The sequence below is a fragment of the Xenopus laevis genome, chromosome 2L (genome assembly GCF_017654675.1).
Source record: "Xenopus laevis strain J_2021 chromosome 2L, Xenopus_laevis_v10.1, whole genome shotgun sequence".
NCBI lineage: Eukaryota > Metazoa > Chordata > Amphibia > Anura > Pipidae > Xenopus > Xenopus laevis.
This window is the reverse complement of record NC_054373.1, coordinates 151,006,930-151,028,853: the sequence shown is the minus strand read 5'-3', so window position 1 is coordinate 151,028,853 and position 21,924 is coordinate 151,006,930. Positions and strand designations below refer to the sequence as shown.

The following is a 21,924-nucleotide window of genomic DNA, read 5'->3' as shown; positions in this document are numbered from 1 at the left end:
CAAAATGGGCGCCAGCATCAAAGTTGATGCTGGCGCCCATTGAAGCAAATTTTTTTTGACCCCGGCGAATTTTCGCTGCAAATCCGTGAATTTATTCGCCCGTGACGAAACGGCCAAATTCTGCGCGAATTCACACCTGTCGAATAAATTCGCCCATCACTACTGGCGACATACCAAGTCATCGCCTTATTGGCCCATGTATGGGGCCCACCAACAGGCCTCTCAAACTGATAGGCCGAAAATAAGGTAGATATTGATCATGCAAGTTTAAAAATCCCATCGGGATGTTGAGAGCCTGTTTGTACAAGGATGGCCTGCTTGTACTTGTTGTAATCCAGTCATTAGGACAAAGGGCCAAGTGATTGGATCAGCGCAATCAGTGAACGATTAGCTAATTTGTTGACCTCTCCAGAAGAGTGGCTTTCTACATGTTTTGCCAGCTATATTGTCAAAGGGATACATATTATATAAATATGCTTCTTATATGGACACCTCCTATTTACAGCCTTTCCAGGAACCTATGAGGATGTTGCCTACAATGGATATCATTATCTCATTTGCTTTAAGTTTCCATGAAGAAATGTAGTTCCTAGTAACTATCACTTATTTCTAGTACTTCCAGAAATATTCAAGTCTTATCAGTTCTGTGGCAAAGTCTACATGCAGAAAACATCATTTATTTATCTAACATATAGTTAGTGCTGGCAAACTAAGCAGTGCTTGAAGTTTTGACTTTTAAAGCAATGCTACATTAACCGGCTGGTTGACAGACCTGTAGAAATCATGCCTGACTGACTTCTGCTACATTGTTATAAGAGACTACACCACCTGCGCAGTATGATTGAACTTTTTGTATTGTTTTAAACACACAAAAAAAATCTGGGGTTTGTGAGCTAAACATGCCAGCTGAAGTGACTCTGGCGTGTCCAGTATATCATTAACTTACTGGTGCACAGATCACCGCCCCCTGTTCAGCCGGTAAGAAGAAGGGTAAAACAATTGGCAGAAAGTAAGTTCATCACAAGCCCTATTCATTGCACTCATGTTGAACAAGGGAGTAACTCCTAAGGGAGCCCTTTTAACTTCCAAATCATTCAAAATCTGTACTGGAAAGTTGATTCGAATTCCATTTTATTTAGACAGCATTTTATTTTTGAATTTACATGGCCTTTAAATTATTAAAAATGTCTATGCCCCAGTTAAGCATAAAATATAATTTTCTTTCCGCTGACACACTAGTGTCACTTCATTAGAACTGGTCAGTGCACAGAAGAGACTAACAAGCTAGTGTCCTGCAGCGGGTCGGGTACCCGCGGGTTACCAGCAAAAATCTGCAGTACCCTGTGGGTTGTGGGTAGTTCTGGGTGCGGGTATAGACGCGGGTCGGTGGTTCTGCGGGTTTGCTGTAGTGGGTCGGCCGCGGGTCTTCTCAATAGCGATTTTTACTCCATTTTTCTGATCACACCTACTTCCAATGATGTCACTTCCAGTTTACAATGACAGCACTTTCTGATTCTTGATGGTCAGCAGTTCCGGGTTGCGGTTAAGGTACTTGCGGGTCCAAGCGGGTAAGAATTCTGGTCCGGGTTGTGGATTCTAGGTTGTGGGTACGGGCTGCAAAAAATGGACCCTCGCAGGATTCTACTAGTACAAGCCCCACAGAGATAGTGCCCTGGTTAGAATCAAACGCAAGACCCTAGTACTGAACAGACCAGAAACCTTGCAATTAATTTTACGTGTTTGTTTTATCTAATTGCTTCTCAACCCCTGGTCTATGGCACATTCTGACGTTGGCTTTACCATTCATTATAAAATCTGTTGTTTATGTCAGTCTGCCCATTACATTTTTATTTTTGCACATCATTTCCGTTGGATGATTTGTATTCATGAGAAGAAAAAAAACGTTCCCAGTCACACTTGCCAGTTATACAGCATTTACAGCACCTCGTTGCTTTCTTGCCGTCTGTGGTGAGGGCAGAGCCATGAAACAGTAATTGACAGAGAGCTATATAATCATTAGCCTGTGTCATAGTGTTGGCAACTCCAGAGCGGACATTGCAAGCCTGGCACGAGTAACTGATGAAAACTATATAGACTTATGGCAGTGTAAATGAATTGAGGGTCTGTATCCTTTCTTTCAGATCAGATAACTGAGACATTCATGGTCCAAGGGTAAATTCTTATGTTTCCACATATGGACCCTCCTCAGGTTCCTCCCTGAGAGATAACTAGGTTTGAAAATCTTGCCAAGGCAGGGACTGCATCAATGCAGGTATCCCCCTCCATTATAATCAATTTTTGTCCCGAGGGCAAAAGGATTGGATCAGCCCATTATGGCCAAGCACATAGGTGGCCTCACCAGTGCATCTTTGGGCGTATGGCCACCTTAAAGGACCAGTAACATCAAATTTAGAAAAACGAAAAAAAACAACAACCCACAAGGACAAATTAAATTTTGAAATTACTAAGTCTTTATTAAGAAATAACTTACCGAAAGTCCACTTGCGCTCCTCTTCAGAAAAGGCGATCCATTGTGCGGTGCTCGATTTCTCCTCCCTTATAGGAGATAGATAGCCAGGGAGGAGAAATCGAGTGCCGCACAATGGATTGTTGCCTTGTTGCCTTTTTTGAAGAGGAGTGCTAGTGGAGTTTCGGTAAGTTACTTTTTAATAAAGACTTAGCAATTTTAAAGTTTAAAATGTCTTTGTGTTTTTATTTCGTTGTATACTAACAAATTTAAAAATAAATTATGTCCAAATTACTAGGGATGCACCGAATCCAGGATTCGGTTCGGGATTCGGCCAGGATTCTGCCTTTTTCAGCAGGATTCAGATTCTGTCCGGCAGAACCGAATCCAAATCATAATTTGCATATGCAAATTAGGGGCGGGGAGGGAAATTGTGTGACTTTTTGTCACAAAACAAGAAAGTAAAAAATGTTTTCCCCTTCCCACCCCTAATTTGCAATCTGCAAATTATGATTCAGATTCGGTTCGGTATTTGCCAGAATCTTTCGCAAAGGATTCGGGGGTTCGGCCGAATCCAAAATAGTGGATTCGGTGCATACCTACAAATTACCCTATATGTAATATGAATAGGAGTGGGCCTGACTAGAAATATGAGTAATAATAATATAATATAATAATATAATGCAGTGTTGCCCTGCACTGGTAAAACTGGTGTGTTTGCTTCAGAAACACTACTATTGTTTATATAAACAAGCTGTTGAGTAGCCATGGGTGCAGCCATTCAAGCACAGGACACACAGTAGATAACAGATAAGTTCTGTAGAATCCTATTTTATACTACAGGGCTTATCTGTTATCTGCTGTGTGTTCTGTGCCTTTTCTCCTATTTCATCTTTGACTGGCTACACATCAGCATGTTTATATAAAATATTTCTAAAGCAAACACACCAGTTGTACCAAGGCAGCACAGCAGTACATTATATTTTCATTAAATTAGACTTTCATACTTTGGTGTTACTGTTCTTTTAACAGTTTATTGGGGAAATGTTAAAAAATTCAAATTGGTGAAAAGTAGCATTTCACAATGTCATTTAGACACTTTTTGCTGGTCTTGGATCAATTTTTTTGCCACCAATATGGATATCGGCACATTAGCTACAATCAAGTACACAGTAGCGATCCTAGAGGGGGGCGGGCCCTGGTGCGTGACGCGCAGCTGGGCCCCGCCCCTCCAAACGGCCACATTTGGCCGCATTTTCAGCGGCGAACGGACTGCCGGGGGGCCCTGAGGTGGTGCGGGCCCTGGCCCGCTCGCACCCCCTGCTCCCCCGGTAGTTCCGCCACTGCAAGAACATGGTACTGCTTTATTATTACAGAAAGAACATATAATTTAAACCATGTTGAATTATTTGCTTAAAATGTATGGGAGGTGGCCTTTTTGTAAAATTCTGTACCTATGCATTGCTGATAGGAATATGAAAGGCCTCTATTATAATTTGCTTGTAATATTCTCAAAGCCCTCAATGGTTAGATAGTTATCACTTTCAAGTGTCACCATTTTTGCATTTTTATATATTTGAATTTTAATTTTATACACAATATATTCACATATTCAATTTTAAATAGTAATGGTGATGATGTCCGTAAAGGCTCATAGGTGGTCACACTGAACTCATCTGTTTGTTTGGCAGTGGGATGTCTCAGTGGAGAGAATGGCCACCCTCCAAGCCAAGCCGTGCGGTTTCATGTTCTTAGCCAACAATATTTTCATTTCTGTGTGAGTGATGACCTTGCCCTTGACTGAACTAGTCAACACTTACTGTGGGTACCTGCGGTCATAAAAGAAACCCCTGAACTGATCTCTGGAGCTCAGTGGAGAGTTTTTTTCCCCATTTTTACAGGAAGTAACGTGGAAGTAATGTAACCGTTGGTGTGCAGAGGGGGCTCCATTTTCCTGCAGTAGCTTTTAATGTTTGAAACTCTAGGATTCAGCAGGGTGTACCTCTTAAGGCTCATGTAGCTAATGTTACACACCTTAAATTAATGTTTAGAATATTATAAAACCAGACAGACCAGTTTTTCTGTATCAAAAACGTTTCTGTTGCTTATCCTTTATCAGATACACCTGTACTGCCCGAGTCCTGGCTTTGACTTTGGTTTTCCATAACTAGTTCTGTATATGGAAATTGTTATAGCCACCATAATATAATGTGCCAAAAAAAATATTGCGTTCTAGTGCATGCAAGTAAAACACATCACAGTGAACAAAATAAATAGAACCTATTCTGAAAATGTACTCAGAATTCTTCTATTCTTTGTCTTTATTTCTTAAGAGCTAATCATTGTTTTGTATTTATACTTGCTACGCCCGCTCCCTATCCCTGTAATAAGGTGAGTTTGTTTGAGTAGAGATAATGAACACTGTATAAACAACCCCAGAAGTCCAAAAGGCTATGGGCCACACAAAACAGAAATCAGCCTTCTGAAATCTGTCTGCCGATTTTAGCCTCTTCCGTGGGTAGAAGTTTCCTTCTTCTTTCAAATCCAGTACTATTGTGGTGGCTCCCGTGCGAACGCACATGTAAAGTTTTGCGTTTTCTTGCCATAATCTGCCTAGTGTGTGTTTGCGTCGGAGTCGACACAATGTTTCCAGATGCAAACAGAAGCTACTGAAACCAACCAGTGGATTCCAGCAGACTGATTGGCCCTGTTTAGCCCTAGCCTAATGCCACATGGGGCTGATCTAGCTCTAACTTTTCAATGCCGAAATCCACCGCATGTGCCTGCAACCATGCAATGGTTTCTGGGTGTAGGTGAAGAAGAAAGCTTCTTCTTTTTCTGGCGTTGCAGGTGGTTTATCTGTGCACTGGAAGATTCATATCTCCATTTTCTTGCAAAGCTCAGGAAGTAGAAAAGTGAAACTATATTTTTTCTGTTTTTTAGAAAACGTTTTCAGTACCAGTCCTATTTATTTGATTTGTTATTCAGTAAAATGAGAGTAAATAGGAAAATAACTGCAGAAACAAAAGGGTTGTGTGTGCATTAATGTGTTTCATGCTATCAAGTATATGTTTGATTTTATGCACAGCTTTTTAGATATAGCCGACTACCGGAGACCAGTCTCTGTTGGATTCTCATGGTATTACTGCCCCCCCCCACGAGTGTCTTCTGCACTGAGCACGGTCTCGACAAGTAGTGGTTGTACATATATCTTTCTCCGTCGTTAAAGGAGAACTAAACCCTAAAAGGGAATATGGCTAAAAATACCGATATTTTATATATTGAACTTACTGCATCTGCCTAACGTTCTAGCTTCTCAATAGCAGCAATGATCCAAGACTACAAACTTGTCACAGGGGGTCACCATCTTGGAAAGTGTCTGTGACACTCACATGCTCAGTGGGCTCTGAGCAGCTGTTGAGAAGCTAAGCTTAGGGGTCGTCACAAATTATCAAGTAGAAAATGAGGTTGGCCAGTAATATATGCTGATGTTACAGGGCTGATTATTAAATTCTCATACTAATTGCACTGGTTTCTGTGCTGCCATGTAGTAATCATCCATATTAATTACTAATCAGCCTTATATTGTGACATTTATATTCTATGTGTATTGTATATTGTGAGTGGGTCCCTAAGCTCAGTAAGTGACAGCAGCACAGAGCATGTGCAGTGAATCAGCAGAAAAGAAGATGGGGAGCTACTGGGGCATCTTTGGAGACACAGATCTTTCCTGCTAAAGGGCTGTGGTTGTTTTGGGCTGGTGCAGAAGCACAAAACATAATGTACAACATTTCTAGCTACTTCTTTAGTTAAGCTTTACTTCTCCTTTAATAAAGTGATAGTTACATAGTTAAATTGGGTTGAAAACAGACAAAGTCCATCAAGTTCAACCCCTCCAAATGAAAACCCAGTATCCATACACACACCCCTCCCTACTTTTGATTAAATTCTATATACCCATACCTATACTAACTATAGAGCTTAGTATCACAATAGCCTTTGATATTATGTCTGTCCAAAAAATCATCCAAGCCATTCTTAAAGTCATTAACTGAATCAGCATCACAACATCACCCGGCAGTGCATTCCACAACCTCACTGTCCTGACTGTAAAGAACCACCTACCTTGCTTCAAATGAAAGTTCTTTTCTTCTAGTCTAAAGGGGAGGCCTCTGGTACGGTGATCCATTTTATGGGTAAAAAGGTCCTCAGCTATTTATCTATAATGTCCTCTAATGTACTTGTAAAGTGTAATCATGTCCCCTCGCAAGCGCCTTTTTTCCAGAGAAAACAACCCCAACCTTGACAGTCTACCCTCATAATTAAAGTCTTCCATCCCTCTAACCAATTTAGTTGCACTCAGTCTCTGCACTCTCTCCAGCTCATTTATATCCCTCTTAAGGACTGGAGTCCAAAACTACATTGCATACTCCAGATGAGGCCTCACCAGGGACCTATAAAAAGGCATAATTATGTTTTCATCCCTTGAGTTAATGATAACACCAAAAGTTATCTGCTAGAAGTTCGTTTATGGAGGTGACTCATGTTGTCTGCTCAGGTTCCGTGTTTGCTTCTGCTGACTCATAGATAACAACTGGAGAACATTTGTCTTCTACAGAGATGATGTAGTTAGTCAATGACATCAGAGGTAAATAGGCGTGGTTGTGTTCTGTGTATTTATTTTGTCTGCCGGCTTCTCCTAATAGTCCTCATTAATAATGAACTAGCATCGCATAATGTTATTATAATTTTAATTCCTTTTTATCATTGCTTTAAGGGGCAATATACATACATAGCATTTCAATTTTCTTCAAATATGATTTTCAGGCTGGTCAGACTAGTTATCCCATCAATGTGACAAACCTTCTTGTGTAATTGTTCAATATTAGAGCAGTTTGGACTGGGAATGGCTGTGATGGCAATGACTGAGCGTTTGTGATCTACTTTGTAGGGCTACACTGAATCCAGGATTCCGCTACAGCCGAATAAGGATTGCCTCCCCACACCGAATCTACACCCTTAAAGTTTTATGACTTTAAACCTGTAGACAACTAATTGAGACAATGTTTTGTTCACAGATGGTGCACTTTTTTTTGATTTCTCTTACATCTGAAAATGCAAATTACAATTCTTATTTATTTTGTTATGTGAACCAATAGGTATTCAGCACACAACCCTATTAGACTCTACACATCAACCCCTGAAACAGGATTTGCAATCCTTCTTGTAACATCCTAGTAGTGATGCGGATGAGGGACACAAAAGGCAAGAGAACTTGAAAAAAAAGTCCTTATATTAAAAAGATGATTTCACTTGTAAAATGGTTGTTGGCAACCTGAAACACTTCAATTTAATAAAACTGCAAGTTCTCTTGACCATTCTATGCTCCCTTAACACTACTTTGTTGCATTTTTTACCGGCTTGTATCATCTACCTGGTCTTACCTGCAACGGCTTTATCCACAACCCAACCTTCTACCAACAGCTACCATAAAACCAGAAATTGCATAACTATAGAGCAGGGGTCACATTAACTGAAGGAGGTTGCAAGTAAGGCAGATAATGCATGAACGGCATGCGTCCTTTAAAATTGCAGAATTACCAGTCGACCTTTGGTTTACTGTAGTTAGTTCAGTGCGTTACTTGGTCACACCTTGCCATTACCTTGAATTTAAGTTTCTGCGTGTCACTGAAATCGCATAATTGCAGCAAAATACAGCAGCAGGCATTTCTCCTTATTCATGTGATTTCAGGAGCACAAACACTGGCTGCCTCTTCCGCTATCCAATTGGTCTGCCCCCAGGCCTTATTGGGGGAAACTGTGTAATTTGGCTATCTTTTTAGAAGACCAGGTAGCAATAATGTCCGAAGCTTGTGCCTCTGGTCCTTTAAACTATATTTTATTTGTTATGGGTATTTTAGTGAACGTTTTTATTTAGACAAAATGAAGAAGTAGTTCACACAATAGGAAGAATTTACCTGGTCTCACTAAAGATATGACTATTATCACCCATCTGCCAGATGGGACCAAGTTCCTCTTCTGTTCTATTAAACATATGCTTTATTATCTCTGTTGAAAAAACAAATCACAATGAGGAATAACATCTCACCATATGATTACTGGGTGATTACTTCCTTTGAAAAGAAATGAACAACTGTCCTATAGAAACAGAATTACAGTGATTGATTCAGAGTAGTTTTGAAAATAATTCAAAGGAGGCTATTTATTGGTTTCTGGCCTTAGTTTGGATTTCTGTGGGTAACATGGGGGTTCATTGAGAAGGGAGATCATAATCATAATTCAGGGTGCCTGTGGATTTTTGTCTGTGATGGATCTTTGTGTGTCCAATAAAGCTGCAGTGTTTGGTGGGCATAAAATGAAGTGATACAGTGCTGGGTTCTGTGAAAGGAAAAGTGAAAAATTTGATCCTAATCTTAAACGAATTTGTCACCAATACTGCATAGTCTAATGAATGGGGTTACCTGACCTTAATAAATTTAGGCCCGGCACATATACATGTCTAGTTATAATTAGTGGCAGCATGATATGGGTTTCTGAAATTTGGCAAGTGCCTGATGAATACCTTCAAAGGCTTGACATGCCCGTTAGAGTATATTTTACACTCTAAAGCTATTTTCTGAGAAGAATGCTAGAAATACCCAAGGTCAACTCTTCATTTTATATTTAGTCATAAATTTAATTTAAATGTAATTTTTATTGCTAAGAAGCAAATGCAGTATTTGGTATCCCAACTTTAAATGATTTATCCCGCCCGCAATTTAAATAATTGCCGATGGGAAAGCGTTTTTTTGTCACTTCTGGTTTTATGCATACTGGCTCATCTTGTCTCTTCTTTTGGTCAATGGTCTGTTTGCTATATCCATATGTGTCCAATTTTTGCCCAGAAGTGTATGGGGAGATCCACCTCAGGTCTGGCCATTGGGGTTAAAGTGTTAGTATGTCGGTACCTTTCATCCTTTGTCCTGTAATTATGCCCATGCGAGATTGATATTTGTATGTGTTAGAATGAAATGCTTTGGTGTGTGAAGGAGATGGAAAGACGTGTTTGATAGGAAGTGCCTTAGAAACGTGAAGCTATGAGAGTAGAATTGTGACTTGTATAAACTAACAGCATATCCTTCATCGTTGACATTCTGGAAACCTGTCAAACCGTACAGCTTTATATAAACAGTGTCTTTAACAAGAGCTTTACCCGTGTATAAGGTGAGTTATGCAAGACATTTGCTACAACTAAGTTATGCATATCTTCCAGACACAGATTCAATTTCCACTTAATAGTTACTCACTTTGAATACTACTGTAAATGTGCTTTAGGCTTCCACGTCAAATGATAAAAGACAAATATGTGCCTCCTGGATTATTCCATTTGCTTGCCATTAGAATAGCATAAATAGTTGTATTACTTCTGATGCCAGCTGATAGAATTCCCACTATTTAAGAAATATCACACTGAGAGACGCTGCAGTTGGCAGTAGTGTATTATGACGTAACGGCTACTTGCCAACTGGTATTTTATACTGCAGTTTAGTTTAGGTGCTTTCAAAGGTGTGTTTAAACTCCTTGGAAGCCGTGTTGGACAGTGGTGCCAGGGGCTCACCATAAATCCATAGACCACAGGCCCACTCTGCAAAATATTTTTCCATTTCTCATCACTCATGTTCCTTATTTTCTTAGACTTTTCTCTTTATATCTCTCTTTTCTTATAAAGAAATCAGGAATTGCCATGCTATAGTCATACAAGGGCAGCTAGTTGGATGAGCATAAATTCAGCCACATTCAAATGTAAGAAAAGTGTTGGGGAACCACTCAAGCTCATTGGGGTTGCCAAATAAGTGATGTGATTGGCTATTTTGCAGTGCCATGTGGGCTGCCAGCATGTGGAGGTCCTGGTTGGAGTAGATTTGTATATTTACACCTTTAAAACATGACTCCAAGCCAGGTATTTAAAAACAAGCACCTGTGTTGAAGCCAGGGGGAGCAACACCAAATACGCCTGTAGAATATGCCCAGTGTAACTGACTGTCACATAGGTCTAGAGCATAATAGATCCACCTTGCTCTTAGTAGTTGGCATGTTGTTTTTTGTTTTTTTTCAAATACTTTTTTGCTTTAAAAATACTTTAGTGATTTAGGCCAAAGAGTTTAATTTTTGCGTCATCAATCTTTAGCAATTTAAGCAACAAAGACCTGACCTATATCTGCTAGAGTCCTGCGTGGAAACCATTTTTGAAACTAGGACCCTAACTTGCACCCACATATTTAGCCGCTTGGACCCGCTACCTGACCTGCCTTATCCACAACCAGATCCGCAACCTGCTGCCCACAATTAAAAAAGAAGTGCTGTTGCTGCAAACCGGAAGTGACGTCATCCAGTGAGTGGAGCAGAAACCCATTTAAGAATGTGTAAAGGAGTAAAACTTGCTATAGATAAAACCCGACTCTCAAACATGTATCTATATCCCATCCTACCCGCAACTCGCAAGTTACCCATTTGTTTTTATTCAGGTAATCCACTGCTTCCTGACCAGCTGCAGGACTCTATCCACAGATGTATAAAATTGTAATCAAAATGAATGGGGGTGGATTCTGAGCATTTTGCATGTTGCACACACTGACTTGACAGTCCCCAGGGTGACAAACCTCTGTGAATCCTATTTGTACTCAAATGCCAAATTTAAAGAGAGGATAGATGTTCTTCAGCAATTACACCTAGTGGAAGCATAAGAAGGGCCTCTGAAATTTGGCAAGTGGCTGATAAGTACTTTTAAAAGCTTGACATGCGTATTAAAGGTTATTTGGCGCGCTAAAGCCATTTTGTTACAAGAGTGCTAAGAACTAATGGAAATCGAGGGAGTTCATTACATTATTTTGTTTTGAAGGGAAGTATAGACATGAATAGCATTTTAAAATAGTGCCAATAGGTATGATTGTTGTATCAAGTAGGCTGGTGTGTTCTTTCCCGTTAGTTTTAGTATTTTATGTGACACCCATCAGTCTGTGTGGTATACAATATTAGTGCCCATGGTATTTTTCTTGCAGCTCATATCTCTATGGACTAAGGCAGAGATCCCCAACCTTTTGGACCCATGAGCAACATTCAGAAGTAAAAGTAGTTGGGGAGCAACACTAGCATTAAAAATGTTCTTGGGGTGCCAAATAAGTGCTGTAATTGGCCATTTGGTAACCCTGTTAGGGAGTCCACCTGCATTTTATGCAACCAAAACTTGCCTCCAAACCTGGAATTCAAAAATAATCATCTGCTTTGAGGCCACTGGGAGCAACATCCAAGGGGTTGGAGAGCAACATGTTGCTCACGAGCTACTGGTTGGGGATCAGTGGACTAAGGGGTAAGCGATTTCTATGCTGAAGACACCTACTTTCCCCGCTCGGTATTGTCACCAACCGTGTCACACTCACAGCACAATTATTCCCTTTCATCTACTTGTTCTGTGTCAAACATTCAGTGCTTTTTTCTGCAGGGAATTCATTAAATAAGGCAATAGGATGGGGGAATAGGTGCAGTTGGAATATATTCATGGGAGCATATTGAAAAAGCATTCTTAATTGACCAGATGGATGTGCTCAACTGTGCCAGTGACCCCTGCTGATATTTCCTGCAGTTCTCCAATGAAAACCACAAAGATTGCTCTCATGGAAATCAGATCATTTCATATTATCGCTAAGGAGCCATCATGTTGTGTGGCCAAGTGATTAGCACAGATACTTTACAGGCATGTGGCTACTTGTATTACCTGTGGAATTACAATGCAGATGAACCCAAGGGCTAAACAACGGAATGAAAAATATGATAGAATATGCAGAGGAACTCTGATTTCCATTAGACTGATTTCAGACTAATGGTGGAACTCATTGGGTATGTGATATAGTTGCCATGTTATATGATACAGGTACATGTTTTGAAGTGCTCTAAACCTCCTTTTTCTTTCTGGTTTTGTTAAAACGTGATGCTTTGTTTTCCCTCACAAAGGATCTGCTAGTCTTTCAGGGATTTGCAAGTGTCAGATAACATTATTATTGGGGAATTATATAGAAGCTGTCATCTTTTAATTCAGACCAAAGCAGGACACACAGGTTGTTATGCCAGGTGCATTGTGGGGATGCTAGAATTTTTTTTAATGACTGGGATTAAAACTGCTAGCAGGAAGAACTATAGGTGGGGATCATATCTTTGCTTCCAGGAAAGGAAAGTTGAGTCTCGGCCGGGGGGGCATTATGTAGACAATTTAAAAGAGAAGGAAAGTATTTTTAACATGGGGGGGTTCCAAAAGTTAGACCCCTCCAAGTGATTGTATTTACTTACCTGATACCCTGGGGCCAGTGCTCCCATCAGCAGAAAACTGCATTGTGCCTGGATTCTTCCAGCAAGCACCCAGGTGCGATCCTCCTCTTCCACCTCTTCGTTCTTCAAATTTCTTTTGGCCTCTGCATGCACAGTAGGATAAAATGGCCAACTTTTTTGTTAAAGTTTGGCTTTACTGCTGAGCAAAGAAGGAAGAAGTGGGAAGGGGATTACTCTGTGGTGCTCGCTGGGAAAATCCCAGGCTGGTGAAGTTTTTTGTTGATAGGAGCACCTGCTCGAGGTATCGGCAAGTAAATACAATCACTTGGGGTGCCTAACTCTTGGCACCTCCAATTAAAAAAATACTTTCCTTCTCCTTGCTGCTGTGGTATTGGAGGAACCTTGTAAGCTCCACCGAAGCAAAGAATTATATATATTTCCGTGAATGGTACATTAATGGTGTATAAATAAGTACCTTGTAACTAGGTACATTCATGGCAGATATCTCCAAGATTGGAGAAATTGACACTTCTACATTAGCAACTGCTATGGGTAAGTGAACCCACTCACCAGCTATTTGGAACTTTTGTGCTCTGCCACATCATTTAATTCTCATCCTTTCCAAAGAAGCCCATTAAAGTCTATTGATTGTTTCAGTTTCAGCAGTGACAGTGAATAAAGGAGATCCGCTCCTTTGGTGACTTTTAACCCTGCCCGATTGTCATCTGGCCGACTTTCGGCCAGATATCTTTCGGGGAAGCCCGTTGACTCAGTCTGTCGGCAGCTTTTATTGGCCCGTGTATGGCCAGCTTAAAAGGTTGTGCAGAGGAGACAGACGGCTGCTGATTTTGAAATGATGAAAAGCCAAGTCTCTGTGATTGTCTCAATATTATAGAAAGTGGAGCATGGCTTGGAATGAGTCAGGATAAATAAACTCAGCTTTGTGTATTTTAGTTGGTCTCTGTGGAAAGTGTACGTAGTGTTCATGTACATGTGTTTAACCGTAGTGCAGTCTGTACTGGAAACCAGCTGTATTAAGAATCACTGCTTTGCTCCTGTCCTGACAAAATAGGGTTCCTGTAAACCTATATTAATCTAGAAATTAACTTATTAAAGGTGAAACAGCAGTGATTGTCAAACATGTCTAAAGAACTTTATTTAATATTGATGCCTTTTTCTTGTGCAACTTACTGTATGTATTAAGGGTGATCGGCAGCTTTATAGAACTGAATCAATATACACTGAGTGAATTATAGGAGAAAGAAAGGCTCTCTTTACTGTGGGATTCAAAAAGTTAGGGAAGTGATTGTATATACTTACTTCACACCCGGGGCCAGTGCTCCTATTAGCAGAAAACTGCACCGGCTTGGGGTTCTTCCAGCAAGCACCATGGAGGGATCGGCTTCAGCCATGTTCTCTCTTGGCGCGGTTGCACATGCCCAGTAGTGCGAAAAGCCAGACTTTAACCAAGAAGTCGGCTATTTCGTTCTACTACGCATGCGTGTGTCCCCAGAAATTTGAAGACAGAAGGAAGCCAATCGTTCTTTGGTGCTCGCTGGAAGAACCTCTGGACCGGTGCAGGTTTCTGCTAATAGGAGCACCAACCTGGAGTGTGTGGTAAGTATATATAATCACTTGGGGGTACCTAACTTTTGGCACCCCCAATTAAATAGGCCTTTCCTTCTCCTTTAAGCGCTGCTGCAACTTTTGACACACTGCGCTGTGTGAATTCTCAAGGTACTGTCACCTCCTTACCAGGCGGTAGCTCCGGGGTCCTCTCAGCTCCCTTTGTCAATCACCACAGCAAAGTTGTGCCTAGAGAATTGGGTTCAGATGTCACTCGCATACCAATGGCAGAAATTACATCAGATAGACTTTTAAAATACTCAGCATAACTGTGCTCGATTTACAACAAAGTGCATGCATAGTTTTGCCTGTTTTGACAAATATGATGCACTTGTGCCAGACACAGTGCAATTGTGCCCTATTCAACCCCTGCATTTAAACATATGAATTCTTGGGAGAAATGGTGGGGGAAAAAACATCTTAAATTGTACTTTGCTCGATGTGTAATGGTAATTACAGTAAGTGAATGAGCCTTCATAGCTTGACTGCAGGATTCTGACCAACCCTACAAATCAAGTCCATGTCACCTATCATTTATGGAAGCTTTGTGGCTTCTGATGTAGTGTTACCCTGGTTGTATGCATTTCCTTTTCATCATTTCTGAACAGAAAGTCCCACTGAGATTGAAAGTCTAGTGTCTGCCTTTCAGTGATTGTGTTGCTTGTATGCACTAGTAATTGGCATTCATGCCTTGCTACAGTGATCGTCTCATGTCCTTAGTGTTACCTTTTCTCCCTGCTGATAGATCGTTTCTTGGGTTTCTGAACACCCTTATTGTCATTGTATTTTCCTGCGACCACAGTCTGTAGCAAGTGACTTAGCCAGGATATCCGTGTTTATGCTCAGATATGATTGATTGTGCTTCCTGACACAGCAGGAAACTGCAACTAAGAAATTGACATTCTTCTCTTTTATTGGTTGGTTGCAGTTACCCCATAATAATTAAAGGTTACATTTTTTGCCTTGCACATGTGCATCATAACTGGTTCTTGCCGTGCAGAGAATGTTAACGCCTGGAGACTTTTGATCCTGCTGCATATTAAGATGGAATAGTCTTATAGCAGTCACACTGCAGATACTGTCCTTTACATTATGTTCTTTGCCCTGCCCATGAGAAGGGGACATTTCCCAGAATTTGTCTTTTATGAATAAGGAGGTTTTTTTTATGTTGTCTTATGCTGTGTGCTAAGTAGTGCCGAGAATATTTAGGTATTTTTTAAGGAAACCATGGAGAAAGGGTTGCTTATTTGTTGTGTACTGGCGTACTTGAAACTAGCAAAAACAACAAGGCCCCAAAGTAGTGCAGAAAATAGGGGATTCTGTTCAAGTACTGTGGATGACAAAATCGATTTCCAGAGTCGTCTGAAGTTTCCTCGTGAGGCAACTTCGGGTGACTTTGAAAATTGAAGTGCCACGAGTGCATTGGCGCTGGCGTTTTGTCATTATAGCAGACAGCAGTCAGGGGGAAGGCAGGAAGGGGGAGATTGTCGCCCCGCAGAAGAGGCGATTAGTCGCCAGGCGACTAAATCTCCCCGAATCTGTCCGTGTGCTTGAACCCTAAATGTTGGGGACCCCTGCTGTAGGGGAAGGTCAAAGCTGCAATAAATAGTGTAGCAAGTAAATGGTTAGATCATATCTATTAAAGTAATCTTTTGCTTTGATCTGTGCATGAACAGAGAGTTTGCCATTTTGTGTAAATGCTCATTCATAGGCAAACTGACAGTTGGTTTTGGGGCTACAACACATTTACATTGTTGCGGCTATACACATATTTCATTCCAATTCTTCCAATGCTTCCATTGCATTAAAAATCATTAAGGCAACTCATACTTAACTCATTACCAATCTACTGTTTGTTCAGTGGTGGTTTACACAGTAAACATAGAATGACTAATTGAAGGATAAATACACAAAACTGGTAATTGGAAAAAAATTGATCATCTGACGTCCAAGCATACCACCCTGCAGATGGTCTATTTGCTATCTTGCATAGTTATTAAAGGAGTTAGGGTAGTTTGACATTGGATGCTGAGGATTCAGTTATTCATAACTCACCAAGGGAGAATTTACACCTCCATGATACCCATCTGTATCGGAGGATTTGTATTGCAGATGGAGTGGAACCTGCCATGGAAACGCAAGACTTGTGCTTGATGTGATATTTAATGACTTGAGGTCACACAACTCCTTATTTCTTCCTGAGCACACACCAAACACGTACAAAACACCTAGAGAACTTTGTTTGCTTCTGGCTTGTGTCTAAATGAAAAAGATGAACAAATGAAATATACCAAGTCAAGCACCTATAATTTAAGCTCTGTCATACCAAGGCACTCATCACTTTTGGAGCGCTTTGTGTACTTGATAATATACATTTTCTTCCCCTCTAAGGCTGATGGCACATGTGATGGTATTCACTTCCTGAAAAGCTCCCGGATTGGCTCAAATTGCCTAAAAACACTAATACTGCTGCTTTTTTTTAACTTGTTTTTAAATTATTGGTCATAACGGTGAATTTAATTATATGAATTGAGCTGAATGGGATTGTTGTTTATTACTGGGATGTATTGTGTTTAGAAAGTTTGTGGTCAATACCTACATTGCTGGTGGCAATAAAATTGATCGGGCTTTCCAACTTTGGTTTTATCTTCTCTTGAAAGACATGTTTCTTATTTGACTCTTTGTAGATGGGCATATATGTATGGTGGTCTTATATGACCACGTCCTGCAAGTCACCAAAAGGACAAATACTTTATGAGTATTTAAACTTCTGGAACAGCAGGAATTGAAGAGATGCAACTTTGTTCTAGCTTTCAAATTAGTGTTCAGCATGGAAATGCCATATTATAGGGTATAGTAGAATCCATACATTGTTTAATGGTTTCTAAAGTGCAGGGCTTTATCAAGAGTTCTCAGCTGCTCATATCAGGCAGCACATAATAGTCGGCTGGTGATGTGTTTAAGGAAGTGAAAGTAAAGATGACTAAACAGTTAAAGAACCATTCTAATGTTCTCATATTCCACCCATATATGTGGCTTTCCCATTGTGAAGAACACAGGGAACTCAGTGGTGTATATTGTATGTGCAAGGTAGAATCTGTTCTTATTGTTTTGATTCATTTGAGATGGAATTACTCTAACTCGGGATCATTTGTAATGATCTTTTTTGTATTTAATTTAAAAAGATGCTGGTTCCTATAAATACTCAGCCATGGCTCTGTGAACCAGTAGAGGCCAGCACCAAGTCTCCGGAACACTGAGAACAATTAAAGAAGTAATATTTTTTTCTTGTTGCTGTGGGCTATTGTCAATAGTACCAATTGGTACCTTTAACAGTACAGGTATGGGATCCAGAAACCCGTTATCCGGAAAGCCCCGAATTACAGGATAGCCATCTTCCATAGGTTCCATTTTATCCAAATAATCAAAATTTAAAAAAAAAAAAAGTTTCCTTATTCTCTGTGATAATAAAACAGTCCCTTGTACTTGATCCAAACTAATTAGGGATGCACCGAATCCAGGATTCGGTTCGGGATTCGGCCAGGATTTGGCCTTTTTCAGCAGGATTCGGATTCGGCCGAATCCTTCTGCCTGGCCGAACCAAATCCGAAACCTAATTTGCATATGCAAATTAGGGACGGGGAGGGAAATCGTGTAACATTTTGTCACAAAACAAGGAAGTAAAAAAATTTCCCCTTCCCATCCCTAATTTTCTTATGCAAATTAGGATTCGGTTCTTTCGCGAAGGATTCGGGGGTTCGGCCAAATCCAAAATAGTGAATTCGGTGCATCCCTAAAACTAATATAGAATTAATCCTTTGTACTGGGTTTATTTGATGTTTTAATGATTTTCTAGTAGACTTAAGGTATGAAGATCCAAGATCCATTATGGAAAGATCCGTTATCCGGAAACCCCAGATATATATATATATATATATAACCACGTGTAGATTAAAATATAAAAGGGTATTTGTTTTCTCTCTATAACCTTTAAAAAGTACATTTGCAATTTAAATAGGATTGGAAGTGCATTAGTTACTTTTATACACTTGGAAATTCTCTTAGGGTAGGGACACACTGGGCGATTTGGGGAGATTTAGTCGTCTGGCGACTAATCGCCGCGACTTTTCTCCCCAAATGCCTCCCCTCGCTCTGCGCCTGGCTAAAATGAAAAATCGCCTGCGCTAATCACACGCGGCGATTTGTTTTCCGAAGTCGCCCGAAGTTTCCTCGTGAGGCAACTTCGGGCGACTTCGGAAAATGAATCGCCATTTTAGCCAGGCGCAGAGCGAGGGGAGGCATTTGGGGAGAAAAGTCGCGGCGATTAGTCGCCAGGCGACTAAATCTCCCCAAATCGCCCAGTGTGTCCCTACCCTTAAGATAGCAAAATAAAAATGCTAATTATTTGTCTTAATTTGATAGCACATTTGGACTTCATGATAAATGACTCTGATGTTTGAATTTACAGATGGATGGTTATCTGCCATAATGCCTTTAGGCAAATACATTTTTAAAAAAAGCTGTCAGGGTGTATTTCCCCTTAAAGTGGGAGTTCAACTTTAAGTTGACTTTTTGTATGTTATAGAATGTCCTATTCTTAGCAACTTTTCATTGGTCTTAATTTTTGTTTGTCATCGTTTTTTAGTTATTGGACTTCTTCTGCCTCTTGCTTGGTGAGGCTACAATTTATTTTTGTTATTTTTTCTTTCCTTTATTCATCTCTCAAACCACTACCAGGTTGCTAGAGTAAATTGGACCCTAGCAACCATATAGCTTCAAAAATCCATTAAAAATATTAAAGACTGCTGACAGATTGTCTTAGTATATCACTTTCTACATCACACTGAACTTTAACTTAAAGATGAAGTACCCTTTTAAGAATGCAACTATGTTTTTTTGTTAGATATGCTGCTCTGAATTCAGTTCTGTGGCTGAATTCTGGGCTTGTAATGAAATAACTGGTTGCTGTTCCAGGACACCAATTTTACATGTCTGTTTTGTTACTTAGGTGATATCACCCAGAAGGGTTATGAGAAAAAAAGAGCAAAACTATTGGGTCCATACATCCCCCAAAAACAAGGTAAGCTCTTATATTCAATATACTCATTATTGGATTTAAACAGTGTTTTATTTTTTATTGTCATAAGGTTCCCAGAATTACAAACTTTCATCACGGTATGCTGTAGGTATCTAGGGTTACCACCTTTTAAAAATTTTTTTTTAAAAAATATATAATAAAAGGCACAAACTGCCCAGTTGCTATAACCTATTGCAACCAGTACGATGTTTGTGTTTAAGAACGTGACCGATAAATATGATGATTGGTCACTATAGGTGAGTAGACATTTAGTATAGTTGCATATTACATAATCTCTTATGTCTGTTACATTTCATTAAGGTTGTATATACTAATAAGGTAATAATGTAGTGGCCCTGTGGGGGTTGCAGGTTAGTAATAGCTGGTTGAATGTGAATTGGTTCTATATTGTGCTGGAAATTTAGTTAACAGAGGTCACTTGAGGTAAAAGACAAAAGTTTATTTGACAAGAGCTCTGTAGATGCTGAACTTGTAAAGTCAGATCTCTGAACAAAGAGATCACAGGGTTATTATAAAAAGGGTGTTACCAGTGGGAGAGCACAGATTTATCGCTCCACAGCACAGAAAAACAATTGCTCTTACAGCCAAGCAGGTGGCTCTGTCCTCAAGGCCAGGGTACTAGTGACCAAGGCTAGCTTGAGAATAGAATTTATCCAAGTTAGGGGGGCTCTCGGGGGAATCTGCATACACAGAATTTTATTCTCTCTCAGTATTATACACATGGAAAGCTGCTAGGAGGACAAACAATAAGAAACTAATATTTATGTAAAAAAAGTATTTATATGTATTTTATCCTATGTACTTTTGGATTATGCTTAGTTATGAAAATGACATTCTGTCTCTGGTGTTTTAATTCAGTTTTGTATTTAGGTTGTTCCCTTCAAGTACAGTCATGCTTTGCAGATACAGTTGAACGCAATGTTGTGATTCACGTTATAAGATCACTCATTGCCTTGTTAGTGTGATTGCCAGGCATTGCCTCACTAGTAATTAAGCATATAAAGCCTAAAAGCACTTTGGAAAACACTTTCTTACTTAACATCTGAGGACATAAAAACACTATTGCTCTTGAACCGATCACATAGAAGTAATATATTCTTTCTGGCACAGAGAAAACGATTTTGTTCTCATAATTAATCGAGAAGTTCACTTATCAGCCAAAAGACTCCCGAGAGACAAATCTCTCTGGAAAAAGTCTGGTGTAACTACTGCGTTTCTGAAGGTTATCATTCTGAAGTTATATTTTTCATTTAAAAAATTTGTAGGTCAGCCATGCTCTATTTGTTCCTTACTTTGATGCTTCTTCTAGTACATTGTCACCTTTGTAGTGATATATAGTAAAACAATATGTATAGGTTAAAAGTTTAGAATCCACAAGGAGAATAGGGGGAAAAAGTGAACAAGCCAGGCAGTATGGAAAATATGTGGGAATAGACAGGTTCAGTAAGATGGTGATAGTTTATAGTTTCTCATGAGAAAGAAAAGTGGCTTGGAAGATTGATAGTAATTGAAAGTATTGAAAGTAATGTGTTGTTGAGAAGGAAAGCTACCGAAGCAGTTTATTTATTGGAAGCCCGTCGGGGGGGCCCCATATACGGGCCAATAAGCTGCCCGTATACTCGGTCTGTCGGCAGCTTTTATCGGCCCGTGTATGGCCACCTTAACTTAGGCTGAGGTCTGTTGAGGCCAATCCTTCTACGCTTTATAGGAGATTAGGCACTCCACAAACAACCTCCTCCAAATGCTTTCCCAGTGGCTAACATGCTAATTGCTACTGGTGAAGGACACGCAATGAGAAGTTGCTACTTCGGAAATTAGTCATGCCGTGTATGTTTTCCCAGTGGCGATTCACATGTTAGCCACTGGGAAAACATTTCAAGGAGATTATTCACCTGCACTAGAGAAGATTAATGGTGGGGTGCCTCATCTCCTCATGTGTCATACCCCTGACATATGAATCCAGAGGAATGCAGACAAGTAGCGACATAGGGGTGCCTTGAGTTTGATAGTTTGGGGTAGATAACATTTGCAGTGTTTGTTAGATAACATTTGCAACTATGGCCTGACTAGATGGATTCATTGGCTTAACTCCTGCAGAAAAAAAGGCTAAAAAAGCAGAATAGCTGTTTCAATAGATAATGAACCTAAAGAGAAGTGGCCTAAAGACAGGCTGTGACCAGAAAAAATAAATGATACAGACCGGCTGACTGTTTTCTGCAAAAATGGACTTGGCTTCCTTTGTTGCAGGAAAACCCCATTGTGTTAACGTTCTACTAACTCCCTGCCTGCTTAGCACAAAGCAAGTAGTACAGTCTTGTCATGTGCATAACTTCACTGAACTCATGGGAATCTCTGGCCGGAGTCCAGCTCTCTCTCCGCAAGTGGGATCCACATAAGTATGCGTTTCTCATAG

General features: G+C 40.1%; 1 protein-coding gene across 2 annotated transcripts in view; it reads left to right on the top strand.

Moving 5' to 3' along the window:
* The window catches only part of LOC108708617 (disco-interacting protein 2 homolog B), a 126,380-nt gene that overhangs the window by 37,615 nt on the left and 66,841 nt on the right, over window positions 1–21,924 (top strand). For both annotated transcript variants that reach the window (XM_041582566.1, XM_018247507.2), the window contains exon 2: window positions 19,422–19,493. In XM_041582566.1, coding sequence (XP_041438500.1) covers window positions 19,422–19,493 — 72 coding nt within the window. The remainder of the gene's footprint in view (window positions 1–19,421; window positions 19,494–21,924) is intronic.